General features: G+C 35.2%; 1 protein-coding gene across 1 annotated transcript in view; it reads left to right on the forward strand.

Moving 5' to 3' along the window:
• LOC106876507 (disks large homolog 1) overlaps positions 1-19,563 on the forward strand; it is a 750,485-nt gene that overhangs the window by 406,288 nt on the left and 324,634 nt on the right. The window contains exon 5 of the mRNA XM_089366712.1: positions 6,890-6,937. Coding sequence (XP_089222838.1) covers positions 6,890-6,937 — 48 coding nt within the window. The remainder of the gene's footprint in view (positions 1-6,889; positions 6,938-19,563) is intronic.

The raw sequence follows: 19,563 nt of genomic DNA on the forward strand, positions 1-19,563 counted from the left end.
AACTTGAAATAAAGTGTCTTGTTCAAGGATACAATGTGCTGCGAGGTATCGAACTCATGACTTTACAATCGTGAGCCAAATACCCCAACCACTTAGCCCTGCACCTCCTCTTATAGACACACACACACACACAGTCCAATTATAGATTAGCTGGTCAAAACTTTGAAGGTACTGTAAATACTATTCTTCTTAAAGAATAATACATATGTACTCTTCAAAAGTATAGAGTATCACTTCAGATTAATGTAAAATTGTTTTCATTATAACTGAACATAAAAACAACCATTAATATATATGTGTATAAACACACACAAAGCAGCTTGGATCATAACATTTTCTTTTATACTAGAATGTGAAAGGCTTTTGCTGCTGAATTTTGTCTTGCAGAAAAATTTCTCTATACGAAAAATCTAGTGCACAAGACTGTAAATGTACATGTACACATCTACATGTGTATGTGTGTGAATGTTTTCAAAGCTGGTGATTCTCTCTGTCTCCCCACTGTTTCTCTTTTTGTAGTAGCAGTGTCAAATACCAGCTTCATCCAAGTAAATATTCCCTACTATATGTACTGAACAGTAATTTTCTTGTTCATGACTTAGAACTTCGAGAGTAAATAGGCAATAAATGCATCAGCTGATGTGTGCAAGACAGCCAAGTACATTGGTATTGACATATCATGTGAACATAAGACTGGAACTGAATGAAATGCATTGCTGTGTGCAGAGGATTGGAGATAAAGACGAATGAAGCCAGATCTCAAGATGTTGTTACTTGCAATAACATGACACAAAATAGCAACAGACCTATCTAAACCTAAGCATTGATGTTAATGAAATGAACTTAGGCTAGGAATAAATTCAAGAACAATTATTTACCTCTGAATATCAATGCTGACAGTCATAGATTAATGCTGTTTCAAATTATAATGAAATAACAACATCAATCAAACCTGAAGTTTGTACTTTGCTTATAGACCAGTAATTTAGCACAATGTAGTGCAGCTACTCTCTTAGCTTAGAACCTTCATAAAATGTTTGAGTTCAAAGCCAGCCATGGGAAAACTACATTATATGTGTAAATATGTGTGTTTCTTGAAGACAATCAGACTGAAACACAGTAGTGTAGAAACAGCCAGAGAACGAGGTTAATAGTTTTTTTTGTTGTTGTTGTTGTTTTTTTCATTATCAATGTCTATTGATCTATTGATATCTATAAAATATAAACATATATAGCTTCTGGTCAGATATTGATGTTATATAACTCTGCTGCTTAAAGTATTGAGTACTTTAGTTTTTTTTAGTTTGTGAATACTGTCATTCTTATGAACAAACACATCCTTATCTCTCTCTCCCTCCCCCCACCTCTCTCTCCACATATTTATATGTATACATGTATTTATATTTATACATACATACATATATATATATATATATATATATATATATATATATATATATATATATAGGGGTAGATTTACTTGAGTAGTAAACTGTCATTCAGATGAACACCACCTCATGTCACTTTGGGTACCTTTAGCAAAATTCATTCTGTTATAAGCAAAAAATAATCATAACTACTAGGGTTGATTCAATCAACTAAATATTCTTCAAGGTGGTGCCCCAGCATGGCAGCAGATTCATGACTGAAACAAGTAAAAGATAGAAGATATTTGTGTGTGCATGCATGTATGTATATATATATATATATATATATATATATATATATATATATATATATATATAATGTGTATGAATGTATGTACATGCACACACATGCAACCTACCTCTTCCTAAACCTCCTCCTTCTCATTATTCTTAACTGCTATAGCAGCAAGAATGGGTTGGTGCTTTGCCCAGGGCATTCCATAGTGCCAGTGGCAGAACATGAACTTTGAATGCTTTAGCCAAAGGATCAATAACTTATTCACCTCTCTCTCTCTCTTTCTCCCTTCTCTGTCTATCTTTCCTCTTTCTCTTTTTTCCTGTCTCCTCTCCCCATAACTGATGTGATATATTGCTACAGGTTTGTTGATCTTGCAACCCCTCAGGTATTCAGGATGGTTCACTCACTCAAGGATTCTATGGAGTTCGATTTACCATTCTCATCTGTTCTTAATATCAGAGTTGTTCCTTTATTCAACTGTCATTCTATCAATGAGACTGTTGTAGTATGGCATTGTGTTGCATGTAACTATTCAAATTTGATAAACAGCACTTCCAGGGTCTTCAGATGGCATTTGTCAGGGTTTGTTTTCTCAATATATATTTCTATTTCTTGTCATCCCTGTTCCCATCCTTCTACCTCTCCATCACCAACACCATCACCATTACATAAATCTCAGCCTCTTCCTTCCATTTTCTCCAGTTTCCTGATCATCATCATCATCATAAAATCATCTTCATCATCAGTGTCACCATTACATCATCCTTTACCTCTTCTGTCCTTCCTTCCTCTTGTTTATCCTACCACCTTCTTGCTCTCCCTATCATCATCATCATCACCACATTATTCCTGTGCAAGAAGAAACAATGTGCTCATCTATCTTATCCATAAGTCATTAGTTTTAGATTCAACCTACTCCTGCCCCTTAATTACCTTTTCTCACTTTTTCCATTTTTATTTTACCTCATGTCTTTGTACACACACCCTCTTTCACCCAGACGCCATGATCATTACCCCACTGGGGTTCCATGTATTTCCATTCTTTCACCTAATTTCTTCACAGATTGCCTTCACTCTTGCCATCCAATTCCATTATTATGAATTTGAATTGGGAATTTGAGTCATAGTGAATCTTTCATTAGCTGATTACACAACCATGGATGCCACCCCTACGGATGCGTTGCAATTACTCTCTTGATAGAGCTGGGTGATCCTGAGTATCGATCTTCTAGGATTCCTCCACTCAGCATCAATGTAAGAAGCATCATTAGCTCAATTGAGGTCTTCTGCTAACTCTTCACAATCTGCCATGCTGCAGTCCCATGACTTTGCTGTATCCCTGGCAGGGTGGCTGAAGAGGTGCTTTACCTTGCCAAAGGGCAACCAGTAATTATGCAGGGCATGGTCATCACTCCACAAAGTATTCTCAAAATACCCACATACCCTTTCACCAAGCTATTTCGTCTTTATTCTACCTCACTTCTCTCTCTACCCTCTCACATAGCCACCTTTCACAATGCCACCTCTGCAGTCAATTTCTAACTGTATACTGAGTACTGGGGTTCAATGTTTTTTGACTAACCCTTCAAGGTGACAAGGGGATGTCCCAGCATAGCCACAGTCCAGTGATTGAAACAAGTAAAAAGTAAGATAATTTTCAGCTAGACTGAGCGTAACTTTAGTGCAACTGCCAGATCATTGACCTCTACTTTTCCTTTTTACTTGTTTCATTCATTTAACTGCAGCCATGCTGGAGCACCACTTTGAAGAGTGTAGTCAAACAAATTGACTGCAGTCCTTGTACTTTTTTCTTTAAAGCCTGGTATTTATTCTATCAGTATATTTTGCCAAACTGCCAACAACACCAGTTGTAAAGCAGTGATGGGGGACAAGAACACACAGGCACACACATAGCCCATTGTGCGCACACACACCTTTTTTCAGCTTCTATCTACCAAGTCCCCTCACAAAAACCTTTGTTGGTCTAGGACGATAGCAAACGACACTTGTCTAAGGTGCCATGTAGTGGAGAAGCAAGCTTCTTTCTACGCAGTAACACCTGTCCCTATATAGTATCAAGTGGCTGAGTATTTCTCAGCCCTCGTGTAAACTTAGCCTTAACACAGACAAGTGTTACATTGACTCATGAAATTAAAGGGCCATTCCACAGATGAGCGCAATGCTCTTTCTGTTTTCCTGATTTCATTCACAAGACTTGAGTTGAACTGGTGACATGGCAGAAGACTCTGATTCAAAGTGGGTTGGAACCTTATAACCTCATGGTTGCAAATGGAACCACCTCCTCTACCACCACTACAATTGGTCATTGTTGGTCCCGTTTCGGAGTGTCAACCACAATCACTCTTAGCTTTCTTTCTCTCTGTTTGCTGCCATTTCTCAGAGTTCCTAAATTGTCAGATATATTCTTTCTTCACTGAACTTACTGACACAAGTCTCAGGTTTTCTCTTTTATTTTTCTGTTCTCCTTTTCACTTTTCTTTTTTAAAGATGAAAGACTCTTTATGAATGCATTTGAGAATCTAACCAACTTAAATGCCTTTGATAAAATGTGTTTCTTCAATATCATGCCATTATGCTTTATTTTTTTTATAGTATTTTAATAATCTGGTATTTTTTATTTATTTATTAGAGTTATCAATATTCATATTAACCATAATCGTTGCATGACTATAGATTTGGAACACTTTAGAGAATTTCTTGTTTAATAAATATTTAACTAAATAAAATTTACTAAGATTTTTCCATTAAAATTGAAGTAAAAGAGGAAGAACTGCAATAAAAAGAAATAAAAAGGAAAAATCCAAATATTTTAACCAAAATTCAACTTATTCTGTGCCCCCAAATGACAGTCTTTTTTTAAACAGTCTTAAGAACCAGTTCCACATCCAAAATACATTCTAATGTAACAGTTTGCCTACAAAGTATATTTCTCTTCTATTTCCTTCTTTATTCTAAATCTGAGGGTTAAAACTCTTAATCTTATAAAATAGATGATCTTTAACCCCCCAATACTCCAGCATATTTTGCAACAGAATCTCTTGCCATTTATAAAACTTTCTTTCTATGCAATACTTGCTGCATTTAATGCACATATTTTCTACATAAGCTCTTATGTTTTCTAGTATTTGTTGCTACTATTGTTGTAGGTATCATTATTGTTATTATTCTTAAGATTTTGAAAATTTAGATTTTCAAGGTTTTTATTTACTGTTTGTTTAAAATATAAAATCTGATTTCATCCTCAGAATTTCATCTTTCTGGAATTTAATACTTCAAGACTTTTGTTTTTGTATTTTATACATAAACTACACTGAAGGTGCAGAATAAACATACTATATTTTGCTTCAAAACTGAATGTATACACACATCTCACTTAGGCATGTGTGTGTACACCTATTTTAATACACATTACATGCTCAATTTAGACATATATCTATCCCACTTACACACACACACACACACACACACACACACACACACACACACACACACACACACACACACACACAATTATACATACATACTTAGATACACAGATACACATAAAACCATTACCTCATTCCTCAGAAGTTCCCGTTTCTTCTGGAAAAAAAAAATCTCTCTTTCTTCCACCACCCCATATTAAATTTTGATTTCTCCTACAATTATCCCAACTAAACAGCACCATGTATACAATTTCTGTGAATGTGTGTATAATATATAGTGGATGTGTATACAATATGCACTTATGTTTGTACAATAACATGTGTATGTGTGTGCATGTATAATGTATATCTGTAATAATGTATGTATATGTGTAGTACTGTGTGTGTATATATATATATATATATATATATATATATATATATATATATATATATATATATATATATAGAGAGAGAGAGAGAGAGAGAGAGAGAGAGAGATAGAGATGAGTGATAATGTGTATGCAATATAGGCACTGTGTGGTGAATGGTTAAGTTCACTTTGCAGTCCCAGGTTAGTGCCACTGGATGGCATCTTAGGTGAATGCCATTGTCTATAGCCTCAGATCAATGCATAACTAATGAGTGAAATTAGGTGGATGGAAGCTGTATAGAAAGCAGCTTGTCAGATAGTTTGTGCCCATAATTCAATGTTACAGTATTGTCACACACTGTGTATCATGCTGACCCAACATGTGATGTACATTACAGTTGAACATCATCCCAGCAACAATTTACTGTGTCATATTTCATCTAGGCATGTGACTACAGGCTATACATCATTGACAAGCTCCTATAAGGACAAAAAGGCATCTGGTGATTCTGTGAGTTGCTGCTAGGATATGTTTTTAATACATGTTTATGGAGAGACATTTCCTTAGACAAAACCACAGCTTCATGCTTGTCAATGGTGTGTGTATGTGTGTGTTTTAAGTATACTACACAGATGGCATTTATAATTTAATACTGTTTCAATTGTGTACACTGAGTTAATTTTAGCCTGACAAGCTTTCAGCAGCCTCACTTTGCTATTTATCAGAGTTGACAGATTTCATCTAGGCATTTAACTGCTGAATACATGGCATGGAGAAACCCCAAGAGGGGTGAAGTGCATATTGTGTTTTTAATACATGTCTATGAAGAGATTTTTATCTCAGACAAAAGCTACAGCATCATGCCTGTCAATAGTATATATTATGATACACAGATGGTTTTTATAATTACATGTTATTTTTTAATAATTCATCTAACTCTAGTTCATTAAAACTGCCTCCCAAACTACAATATTCTGTAAGAGGGACACCTGAAGATGGAAAGTGAAGCGAGAGAGGCTTCTACAATCCATTTAATCTGTATTCCTACCCTTTTCATGTTTATTCTGTATTGTTTCAACCTTTCCCCCTGAAATCCTTTTTCTTTGCTATCGTATGATATCAAGCATTTTCTGGTTTAAGTAGAGAGAAATTTAATTTAATTAGAAAAATTTTGAAAGAGTTAAGTTTTCTTTATAGTAAATCTAATTTATTCAATTTTTTTCTTCTTTCCCATCAATGCCATCCTTTCTTCAGTTATCTTTGGATTTAACTTTAGTTGTTTATTTTTGTTGCAATTAAAAAAAAGAAAATTCCCTGTTTTATTTTACTGATTTTTCAAAAATGTTACTCGATACCATGTTACATTGTTAATCACTTAATAAACTGATGGGATTTTCATTATTATTATTTTTTTTATCTTTTCAGGTTGATTTTGAACAAGATTGGGAATATGAAGAAATTGCTTTGGAGAGGGTAAGTCTCTGACAGAATCATTCTCTTGGAATTAATTTTCTTAATGCTGTCAATGATTTATCTTCTCATCTTATATGGATTTTCTTCTAATTTCTTCCTCTGTCTTCTCCTTCTTTCATCTCTTCCTCCTCCTGTTCTTCTCTCATCTCCTCTTTTTGTCTTTTACTTTCTCCCTCCCCTTCTCTCAGTATTTTTCAGAAACATCACCCTTTTTCTGTTGTCTTAAGGGGTTCATTTCTGTTTGATTGTTTCACCTGTTCTGTAAAGTAAAGGAATGTTAAGGCCCTGGGGTTGAGGAAGATAGTGAGTGGGGTCACATAAAAAGGGTGGGTGTGGCAATGTAACATTGTAGAAAAATGGAGTGGGGGTGAAAGAATGGGATGGTGCTAATTCAATGTTTCTTTTCATCAACTTCTATTCTGCCAACCATTCACATAAGTCACGTTCTTGTTAAGCATCACCATCAACACTAGCACTACAACTACCAACACTGCTACTACACTATCACACCACCACTACTGCTGCCACCATTACCATTTTAACTTATACCAACATGTTTCATCATCATCATCGACAATATTTAGCATCCATTTTCCATGCTGGCATTGGTTGGACAGATTGACAAAAGCTGACCAGGCTCCATGTCTGTTTTGGCAAGGTTTCTATGGCAGGATGCCCTTCCTAATGCCAACCACTTTACAGTGTGTACTGGGTGCTTTTTACATGGCATCATCACCAGTGCTTTTTATGTGGTGCAAGCTCCCACCTATGCTTTTTATGTGACACCTTAGTTTTAGGATCTCTTTTCTATTGTGGTGGGCAGATTTTCTTAAGTACAGCAATAACCACATATCTCAATCCTCTGTCATCTCCTTCATAAGATTCAGCATTTTCCATTACTGTTATTTTTAATGGGTTAAACAGGTTTGTAAAATCACACACAGACACACCTCCTTGCATTTAGTGTCACTGAATATAGTATTCACATTCTCTATGTAACACAGACCTCCATCATCTCATTCATAAAGTCCATTATTGATACACTCCACCAAGCTGTAAAAAGGTTATTATGTGTAGGTACATTTCACTGCTTTTCATTGCTTGATCTGGCAGTCCTGAGTGCAGGAATGGCAGCTTTCATTAACAAAGACAGTTTTGTGTTTCACCAGAGTTATGTTGATAGTTCAGTTAGTGTTAACATGTTGAATACATGACACATTAAAAAGCTAATTTGAGATAAAGGTTAATTAGCTAAAAAGTATATTACTGTAAATTAATTTGATATGAGATGTTGGATTTGCAACTTTTTAGACTTTTGTATTTCTTCAAAGACTGACAGAATATAGAGGCTAAAACTAAAACAAATATGCAGTAAGGAAAAACTGTTATTGGTAAATGGCTATTAAAATATTTATTTTACAGCAAGTACAAATGAAAATTAACTCTGAACATGTTTTTGCTGTATTCTGACCTTTTCAGTGAAATCTGGTTTATTGTTTAAAAAAATACTATTGGTGTCTTCCAGTTTCAATATCAGTGACAACAATTATTGATCTGTTCAGCTCATCTTTCCTCTTCCTGTCACTCTTGTATCCACTCTCCCAGGGCATGCACTACTCAGAACACCAAGTCCTTACTTCTAAGAAAGTCAGCCATCAGAATTCTTTCTCTGCTTATATCTTTGCTGTAGGAGTTGACTTAAAAAAAGGAACATTAATGACATCAATCTCCACTGGGTCTGCAAATGCCGTGGAATTCTTCAACTTTAAAATTAAAGAAATGTTGTGTCTATCCTTAGTTACTGTTAGGAAGACATTTCTTACATTTAGAAATAGTACCAGCATGGTGGGCAACATATACCATATATATATATATATATATATATATATATATATATATATATATATATATATATCATACTGTCATCTCTAAAACCTGTTAAATGTAGTGCTGTGTTTGTCTCAGAGATCTGAAGATGCTGAAATGAAAAATTCAATATTACACTGTCTGGTGGTACAGTAAAAATGAAGTTACAAAAAAATGTTGAAGCACGTTTTCTATAACTTGATACTCTTCTAGTCACCAACCCTCACCTGCTTTCAAACTAGGTAATATTCAATCTATCTGCTCAAACAGCACAATGACTACTTACTTCATGAAAGATTGCATATGAATGACATAACTTATGTTAGTTTATATTTAATTGTATGGGAACATACACAACAGGCTTCCATACACACAACAGGCTTCCATCAGTTCCCTTCTACCAGATCCACTCAAAAGGCTTTGGTCAGGCAACATAGTTCCAGATCAGTGGTTCTCAATCATGGTCCATATGACCCTTGGGGGTCCATATAAGATTTTGTTGTTAAAATTTATGTACAATGAATTGGTTATACTTCTACAATACACAAAATATTCTTAATTTTATTATACAATTCCTAATAATGTTTGATTATGAAAATGTAAGGGATTTTTTGAATATCAAATTGCTAGAAGGGTCCATCCATGTAAATAGGAATCAGAGGGGTCCATAGGTGAAAAATGGCTGAGAAACATTGTTCTAGATGTATAAAAAGATGGAATGGTCACACCTTTGAATCATAGGTTTGCTGGGTCAGGGCTGACCAGCAGCTAAACAAGAATACATATATATGTCTCAAGATTTGCAGATGCTCCAGCTACAGCCAAAAGAGACTCAATATAGAATAGTTGTGGCTAAAACTGATATTTTGATTTCTTTCTACCATCTCCATGCGTGTATTTCTCGCTCCATTTCTCACGAAAATCTATTTTCATTGTTCACTTTTGGCAAAAGTTTTCTAAAACTAATTCTTCCATAAAACGGTAACTGAAGATATTTCAACTCTTATCTCACAAATCTTTTTTCTATTTTCTTTTTATCCATTAAAAACATTCTTCTTTGATTTCTTTTCATTTTCTTCTACATCATCATCATCTTCATCATTGCCACCACCACCACCGCTATTTCAACAATAACTACTGCTGCTTTTTTTTTTTTTTATTACTTTTTTTTCTTTTTTTCTTGTTATTATTTTTCTTAGAACTTCTTTTCTTGTTGTTCTTCATCTGTATTTTTTTCCCCATCTTTTAAGCTGCTGTTCTTTTAGCTAAAAGTGAAACATGCCACTTCAGTTGTCTTTCTCCATCAGAATTGCTTCCTCTGTTCCGCACCTTTCTGCAGTTTCCTCCTCCTCTACTGCCTCTTTCCATCTATAAGTGGTTTCTTCAGTTTTAAATGATTCCATTTAATGTTACACTGATCAGTCATTACTGACCCTCACTGCTGATACCCTCCTCTACTGTTATCACTACTACTACCACCACCACCACCTCATTGCTGACTCACTCCTCTACTATCATCACCACCACCACCACAATGCTGATACACCACTAGTGGTAACACTACCACAACCACCTCATAACTGACACATTCCTCTACTTCCACCACCTCACTATTACCCCCAATACAACCCCACATACACACACACATCTTCCAGTGAGACCAGACAAATATAAGTAACATATACAGTTGCATCTTCAAAAACCTTATTGACCCCAAATGTGTTGGGACTCACACCATTAAGTATAGAGAAACAGCTGGTGTCATGCTAAGTTAACCTTCCTTGTCTCTGCTAAGCCATTACCAGGATCTGCAGAGTACAGAAATAAACTGGACAGAGTGGGAAGCATAATACACTGACTGCATTACAGTGGAATTCATATCAGTCATCATTGAATACTGGATGGGGCTGTGTCTTTAGGAGTACAGAAGTAGCCTGGACAGTGCAGCGTGCCTGGCTTGTCATACTGCATCATGTACAGTTCAGTACTGCATGTGATGAATCATGTTGGTTTCAAATTTTGGCACAAGGCTAGCAATTTTAGGAGAAGGGGCGAGTCAATTACATCATCCCCAGTGTGCAACTGGTACTTATTTTATCAACCCTGAAAGGATGAAAGGCAAAGTTGACCTCTGGAATTTGAACTCAGAATGTAAAGACAAACAAAATGCCACTAAGTATTTTGCTTGGAATGCTAATGATTCTGCCAGCTGACTGGATGAATCATATTGGTCTCAAATTTTGGCATAAAGCCAGCAATATTGGGGAGGGGATAAGTCAATTACATCAACCCATGTTCGACTGGTACTCATTTTATCAACCCCAAAAGGATGAAAGGTAAAGTTGACCTTGGCAGAACTTGAACTCAGAACATAAGGATGGATGAAATGTCACCAAGCATTTTGCCCAGCATGCTAACAGTTTTACCAGCTCACTGTCTTGTGTGATGAATCATACTAAGTGCAGTTTGTGGTCCTTAGCTAGATGGAGTCATAGTAAAACTGAGGCTACCTTTGTATCATAGGACATCTAGTTCAGTGCTAACCTGGAGCTATAAACCACCACAATCTACTCTGGCACTACCACTATTCTACTCTTCATCCCCTCCAAACCACCGTGTATAAAATCAATCAATATAACTATATATTCTATATATGAAATATATGTATGTATATATATATATATATATATGTATGTGTATATATATATATATATATATATATATATATATATATATATATTCATGTCTTCTTTCAACCATTTAACCATTGCAACTTTCATATACTGTACATCCTAACTTCTTTTCTAGTAACATTTAGTAATTCTTCAAATTTAGAACTTTTACTTCCTTGACTCCACCTCCTCTTCCTCGTCCTTTCTCTTTGTCTCTTCTTTTGTTTTACCATTCTCATTGCAATGAATCATGTTCACTGCAAATGACATCGCCCAACAAACAATTCAGATATCTGACTTTTTCCTTATTTCTCTCACTCTTTCTCTCTTTCTCTCTCTCTCTCTCTCTCTCTCTCTCTCTCATATGCTTTATCATATTTGCTATATAACAATGCTACAATCATTATAGTCTGTAACTATTTAGTAGAATAGTACCATCTTACTATAAAATCTCTTAACTTCTAATTCACGCTATATCAATGATCAATAAATAAGAACCAGCATTGTCCTAGGTATGCGGAACAAATAAAACAGTGCAGTGACAATGAGCAGGAACATAACTGAAAGAATAACAATACATTTCACATCTCTAGAGCATTCCCCTAAACAGCTCACAATTGGACATCCTCATGATGCCAATATCTTGTGTGTATGTATGGTGATTACCGCATTTTGTCAAATCATAGCCATCTCACATTCAGCCTAATTATAGTGAGACATCTGTACATCAATAACTTTAAGTGACAAAAGGTTGTACAGCACTTTCCCACTCCACTGGTCATCATAGTAGGTTCCAGTGACAAGCATTGTTAGATGACTGGTACTATTTTGACTGCAAGTTATATATACACACATGTTTTTTCTGACCAAATATGTTGTAGAATAATTTCCTAAAGGTATTATTTGGAAACTACCAAGTATATTAAGAACTGAACTAGAATGAAGAGGTTTCCAAAGATAACTCTCGGTGATATTAACTGTATTCTACCAACTGTTTGTTCAATTCTTTGATAAGGTAATTAATGGGATTCAGATTTGATTGAAATAGAATTTCTCCATTCTAAAGGATCTATCAATCAGCCTCTATGTGGTGACATGGTTCACTAGAAATCACAGCCAGATTCCCTTAAATCATACTCAACCTCTTCAAAGAGGAGAATACTGATGAATGTGGTTGAAACTGTGTCTGAATAGTGAAAGTGTACAGTGCCTGATTGTCTTTGGATTAAGCCTTAACTGTGGATTTAGAACACTAATCTCCAGCTAAGTGACATTGAACTTGTTAGACAAGGGACAAGTGTTATTATTATCAGGGTAGAAGAAACATGGATGGATGGAGTTTGGGGTGGTTGTTTTTACCCAAGTCAGTTGTAATTGAGAAAAATCTATTATTAAAAGTATTCTGCCTATTCTATGTTCAAACTGGCCAGATCTGGTCTCTCACACCAACCATACAATAGGGTTTTAAAAATTAGTAGCTACCTCATCAAAATATCATAGCTACGAGATAATGCTTGATTAGTTTAAAACAATGTGGATAAAAAAGCATTAATTATGGCAGAATAATGTGAACACTAAAGGGTTAAATATATACCAGCTATGATCATACTGTCTTTTTACATATAAGGGGCTTCTTTGTTGTTCAATGTATCCTTTATTTTGACAACAAAGCTTGGACTGGAGATTTTGCTGCTATTTCTAGTATATTGACATCATTGAAGCTCTCTTATCTTTCAGAAATTCTATTCTAGTGTTATGGTGATAGTGGGAATGGCATTGCATTGCTGATTGCATTATTGTTGTGATGAGGGTGATGTTGTAGTACTGGTGTTATGGTGGTGGGGATGGTGTTGATGATAGCCATTTTCAGACCTGGTAGTTTTCATTACTCTGCTACAACTATAATATCAATTATATACAGCTACTCTGTAATGTGTATTTCACAGAGATGTTGATAACTGTAGGTAAGCAGAGGCGTATGGGAGTATATCAGTAGATGAACAGAATATGTTTAACAATTGTAAATTGTGCTCCACTTATTGCATTATTTTCTACCTAGGCCCTCAGTAAGCTTTCCCTAATATGCAATTATCAAAACCAAGTTATTATTAGTTACTGCACAAAAATATCTCTTGGACAGTTAACATTTGCTGGAGCGAATTAATTCTCTCTTTGACTTCATAATTTGTACTACAAAGTAGTAATAGCTTGCTAGTGTAGTTCTTGATGTTGTTGTTGTGATGGTGTTTCTGGCAGTTCTTATTTTCCTTGTTCATTTTATAATAGCTCTTGTCTTAAGTAAAACGAAGAATGCTTCCTGTGATGATTGCTAGAGGGCAAGACATTTCAACGAAATATGCTTGTCTTATTTGTTGAGCCACATTTTCACCGCTGCAGCTAATATCGGAAAAGCAAATTTTGTGCGTATGTGTATGCACATATATGAAATTACAATGGCAATTATCTGTGAAATTCCAGCTTAACCTAGCAGAAAGTTCACATGTGAAGTACTATAGTTTATTAAGCCACTCTTATAAAATGAAGTCCTTTGTAAAATATGCATATCTGTGGCTTCTCTTTAAACAGCAAACAGCAAAGGAAGAATATGAAGACAAAGAAGATGACACCAAAATGTCTTCTTTCTGCTCTGTTTCATGTATTTATTGGTGATCTACTCTTTGTGTTCATGTGAAAACTGTCATATATTTACTCCAGTAAGCTCTGTTTGTTCTCATCTGTTTTCATCTGTTTATGCTATGAAAATCGCTTTCGTTGGTAAAATCATTTTTATGATGCAAAAAAAGTGTTTGGAAGGCTACAGATGTTTCCACTACACTAATTGTATAGATTTTTATTGTTTTTATTTTTGTGAAATCGTATCTTTTTGGGCTTAACATCTTCTATATAAATGTGTGTCTGTGTGTGTTTGCAGTATTACAACTTTATATTTGTTCTTTTGTTTCTGTCATAACGATAGTGTATGCATCTTCTAAGGGAAGAGTGGGTGTGGTGGTGTGTAATATATATATATATAAAGAATTGGAATTCTGCTAAATTGTGTCGAATTGCTTACTTTAAGAGATGAGAGAGAGAGAGAGAGACTAAACAAAAGATGCATGTGCATATGAGTGCATATGTGTATGTGACAACCACACTTAAACAACGTTTTCTATATTTTTCAAAATTTCAATTAAATGATTTTATTGGAGTTATATTCCTTAGATATTGTAGATTTTAAGCACTCATAGAGGGAGTTTTGTTATCCAATTGCATGATTATTTTTAGTTAGTTTTCCACTCAAATATATGTATACACACACACACACACATATATATATCCCTATATTGCTCAAAACGGTTTGATTTGGATTCCATGCTACTTCATGTTTCGCAAGCCCCTGACAGAGCCTGTCTCCTCAGGCTGGTGGGATATCCTCAGGCATTTGGATATCCCACCAGCCTGAGGAGACAGGCTCTGTCAGAGGCTTGTGAAACATGAAGTAGCACGGAAACCAAATCAATCTGTTTTAAACAATACATGTAACTCCCAATAAATGTATTGAATGCCTTTTCTTCATTTGTCCTCTCAGTCATTCATATATATGTGTGTGTGTGTGTGTGTAAGGATGTCAATAATAAATGTCCTAATGTTGTGTGTGTGTGGTGTTTAGCACTATAGAAGGGAAAGTGATAATGTTAGCTAACAACAAAGAGCATAGGTGATGAATGTCAATAAACCAAGGGAGAGATGTAGTGATGGTGGGCAGCAGGGACAGGGAGTGGTGAAGTACATTGGATGCCAGTAGATTTAATGTAATCCCTCATTATTCAGGCATCATGATGAGAGAGATAGTATTGGGCAGCCAAATATTTGCTGATAAAAGAGAGGGTAAGTAATTGGTGGTCATAGAAATCCTCAGTGCTAAGGTGTGATGGATGACAATGATGCTGTAAATAACAGAGGAAAGAAATAGGGCAAGTTAGGGTTTTATTAAATAGGGAAGAGGAACAGCAGATTGAGCCTTACCAAGTACAAACTGGACAAAAGACCTAAACATTATATATCCCAGTCTCCCTCATTAATCCCATTTTATGTATGCTTCACTATACTTGTCATGTGGATGACTCTTCAAAATTGCACATCATCAGTAGTTATTGCCCATTATCTTACCTATCAGGAGATGCAACATCTTGAGAGCCGTCTTCACCACTTCATTCAAAGTCTCCCTCTCCCGCAAGCTCCTTTTACTTTCAGAAACTTTTCAGTGCCTTTTAACTTTTACTGCAGTCATGCTGGGACACCGCCTTGAATGATTTTAGTTCAATGAATCAACCCTAGTACTTATTTTTTTAAAACCTGGTTGCTTTTGCTGAACTGCTAAGTTACTGGACATACACACAACAACACTGGTTGTCAAATTGGTGGTAGTGGACAGACACAAAGACACAAACGTGTATATCTCTCTCTCTTTCTCTCTCTCTCTCTTTATATACATATATGTATATATATATATATATATATATATATATATATATATATATATGTATATATATATATATATATATATATATGTATATATATATATATATATATATATATATATATATATAGTTGGAATTTACAAAAACAAAAGACAAAGACGGGTGTGTAAACAACAAACAGATGTATTAGTTTAACGCTTGGGAAAAAGACTTTTACATTTCGAGCCTACGCTCTTCAACAGAAAGGAACACAGAAATAAATAGAGAGAGAAAATAAAAAAGGTTTAGTGGCTAGCAGTCAGTCATGACGAATGCTGGACAGAGGTGGTCAGACCGGAGAGTTAGGAAGAAGGGGAGATAATAAAGTAGTGGTGATCCCAAAAGGAAGGTGCATGTGGATAGGGGCTGGTGACCTTGACATGTGTAGGTGTGTGGATGATGGCATGAGTGGTGGGAAGTGGTCAGTGCTAGTGGGGGGGTGATGTGGATGAGGGGGGGAAGCAATGGTGGGATGGGATGTATAGGGATGGTGGGGTTGGAATGTGTAGGGACGGGGTAATGATGGCAGGGTGACGATGAAGGGAGGTAGTAGGTGTCAGAGCAAGAGGAGAGGTTGGTGGGAGTGAAGTGAGGAAGTAGGTGTGAGAGGATAGAGGAGGGGGGATAGATGAAGAGGTGAGGAGAGTTGAGCCCATTTGGTGCAAAGGAGCGAAGAGAGAAGGTTGATTCCTGTTCAGGGTGAAGTTGGGATTCTGAATGGCCCCTGTGTGAGGACAATCCAAACACAGACAGGTGTTGTAAAGAATGACCGGTAGAGCGGAAATGGCATGAGGTTGAGGGGTCGTTGCCGAGTCTGATGTATATAGATCAATATATATATATATATATATAGATCAATATGACAGACTTCTTTCAGTTTACGTCTGCCAAATCTACTCACATGGCTTTGGTTGACTTGAGAAGACAGTGGAAGACACTTGCCCAAAGTGTCACACATTGAAACTGAACCTAGTATCATGTGGTTGGGAAGCAAGCTTCTTATCACACAGCCACAAATTGACAAGTTCTCAGTATTACATGAATAATCAGACCAAACTACAGGCAATGATGTTGTTTGGGGTGGTGACCCACAATAGATATCTCCATGAGCAATATCAATGATTTGCCTCCTAGTTATTTATAATGGAACAAAATCAGTATTGCAAAGAAAACTGTTTTCCAGAGTTAATCGGTTTAACATGCCTGTTGGGTCTTTCAGCAGCGGAGCAGTTAGTTCAGGCATTCTTTTTTTTTTCTTATCTTTATATATATATATTCTGGATAAGATTCTGCCTAATATCAGATCATGTAGTGTTTTTAAAACTAGTCAATCAGAATGCAACATGTCAGTTCCTATACAGTATATGAATTTATCATCATCTTCATCATAACTGTTGTCTCTTGTTTACAATCTAAAATAAAACTGTTAATGTATATCACTATGATGTTTGGTATTGAAATCATTTACCATGAATAGGGTAGTCCGTTTTAGTATCCTCAAAGACTTATACACCTGGAATTTCTTCATGTGAGTTACAGATGGATTCAAGATGTCTATGATTTTATCTAAGCAGAATTTTTTAAAATATGAAAGAGATGGTTTGTGGTCCGTACAGTTGGTGAAGTCTCTCAGTTTCTGAATAATTAAATTCAGCACAAGTTGACCTCTTTAATAAATATAGCACTGGGTGGGTTATCCTACTTTAGAATTCTTGATTTAGCATTTTTAGAATTCTCACATGCATTGATCATTACTGTGACATTTTTGCTGACACCAAACATCTGCACAAGAGAACTTTAAACAAGAGCACTTTTCAAAATTCTTGAATGCCATTTGGTGAACAATAGTGCAAGCAAGGTTTACATTTTTTTTGGTGCCATTTTACAAATGTTTTAATCATTTCAAAATATTTTGTCAAATACCACCCATAAAAATTCACCAGTCCTAAAACTAATTATAATTCTTTCTTAGAGAGAAGAAACACACCCAATATTTTCTAGCTGAAACATTGATCTGAAGAATCACTTCCCTCTGAAATGGAATATCCCAAATATCTTTGTTATTGGTGATGTTTCGATATTGCGAGTTGCACTCAAATGTATGCCATGACAGAATATGTCATTTTTTATATATCATCCCCCCAAGGTCCTTTTTATTGTACCTTGTAAAACAGTAGAAGCAATTTTTATGCCAGAAGTCATTCGTGTCCCTCTTAACAAAGCATCAGAGATAATGGTTGTGATTTCATTATATATGTATATGTAACTTAGAGATAGAATTTTGAAAAAGTGTGGCCATTGTGTATGCTATGTAATATATTTATATGTATATGTGTGTATGTATATATATATATATGTGTGTGTGTGTGTGTGTAAATATGTATGTGTATGAGAGTGTATGCATATAATATATATGTACATGTGTGTGTATGTTTATTAAAAAAAAAAAAGAATACATTTCAATGTCAGTTGTTATAATTAACTTGAAAACGATTTCCATTTCGTAGAAATGTTGGTTTCAATATTTCACAACTGAAAACAGACATTGGTTTATATCGATGTTGGTGTGTTGTTTGGTAGTTTAGACAGGAGAGCGGAGCACAAATCATCTTGTTTATTATTTGTTTGTTGTTGTTATACATGGTATTGTAGTTGCTGTACACATTATTGTGCATGCATGCATAAATATGTGTATATATATTTGTGTGTGTACATATATATGTATGTATATATATATATATATATATATATATATATATATATATGCATGTATATGTATGTTTATGTATAAGTAGGTACTATGTGTGTAATTATGTGTGTGTAGGTAGGTAGGTATGTAGCTATACGTTTATAATTCCAAATTTATAAAAGCATTTAGTTATTGTAGATGTTGTTATTGTTGATGTTGTACATACTGTTACATACTTTAATTGTAAATGTTGTTATAGATGCTGTAATTTTAAACGATGTTGTTGTTGTCGACGCTGCTGATGATGTTGTTGATGCTACTGATGTTGTCAATGTTGCTGTTGTTGTAGATGTTGTTTTGACAGTATATATTTTTAGTTTTTCATCAAATCAAGCTGCTTCTTTGTTCTCTTTTTGTTGGTTGTTCATATTTCCATATCTTTTTTAATTTTTTCTTTAATGAATTTTTACAACTTTTCTTTTTAAGTTGTTGATTTTTCTGGGTGGGGCTAGGTTGGTAGAGGGGTATGCAAGTGTCCCCACCCCTTCCCTGTTTGGTTGTAAATTGATATTAAAATATATATTTAGCAGCAACATCAGTAGATATTGTTATACTTTAGACTGAAACTCTTCAAACTGAAGACAGCTTATGTCATTGTTGATGTGGTAATGGTGGTGGTAGATGTGGAGGAGGTGTGTAATGTTGATGTCGTAGTGGTGGTAGTAGTATTGGTGCGTGATAGATTTAACTTCTGACTTAAAAATGGTAAATCGTTGATAAAAACTCAGAAATTTTGTATTTTTTATCATCATAGTTAAGCATCTCAATAGTGATGGTGGTGGTAATGATGGCAGCAGCAGTGGTGGTGGTGGTGGTGGT

This window comes from Octopus bimaculoides, chromosome 19 (assembly GCF_046866305.1).
Source record: "Octopus bimaculoides isolate indiv1 chromosome 19, ASM4686630v1, whole genome shotgun sequence".
NCBI lineage: Eukaryota > Metazoa > Mollusca > Cephalopoda > Octopoda > Octopodidae > Octopus > Octopus bimaculoides.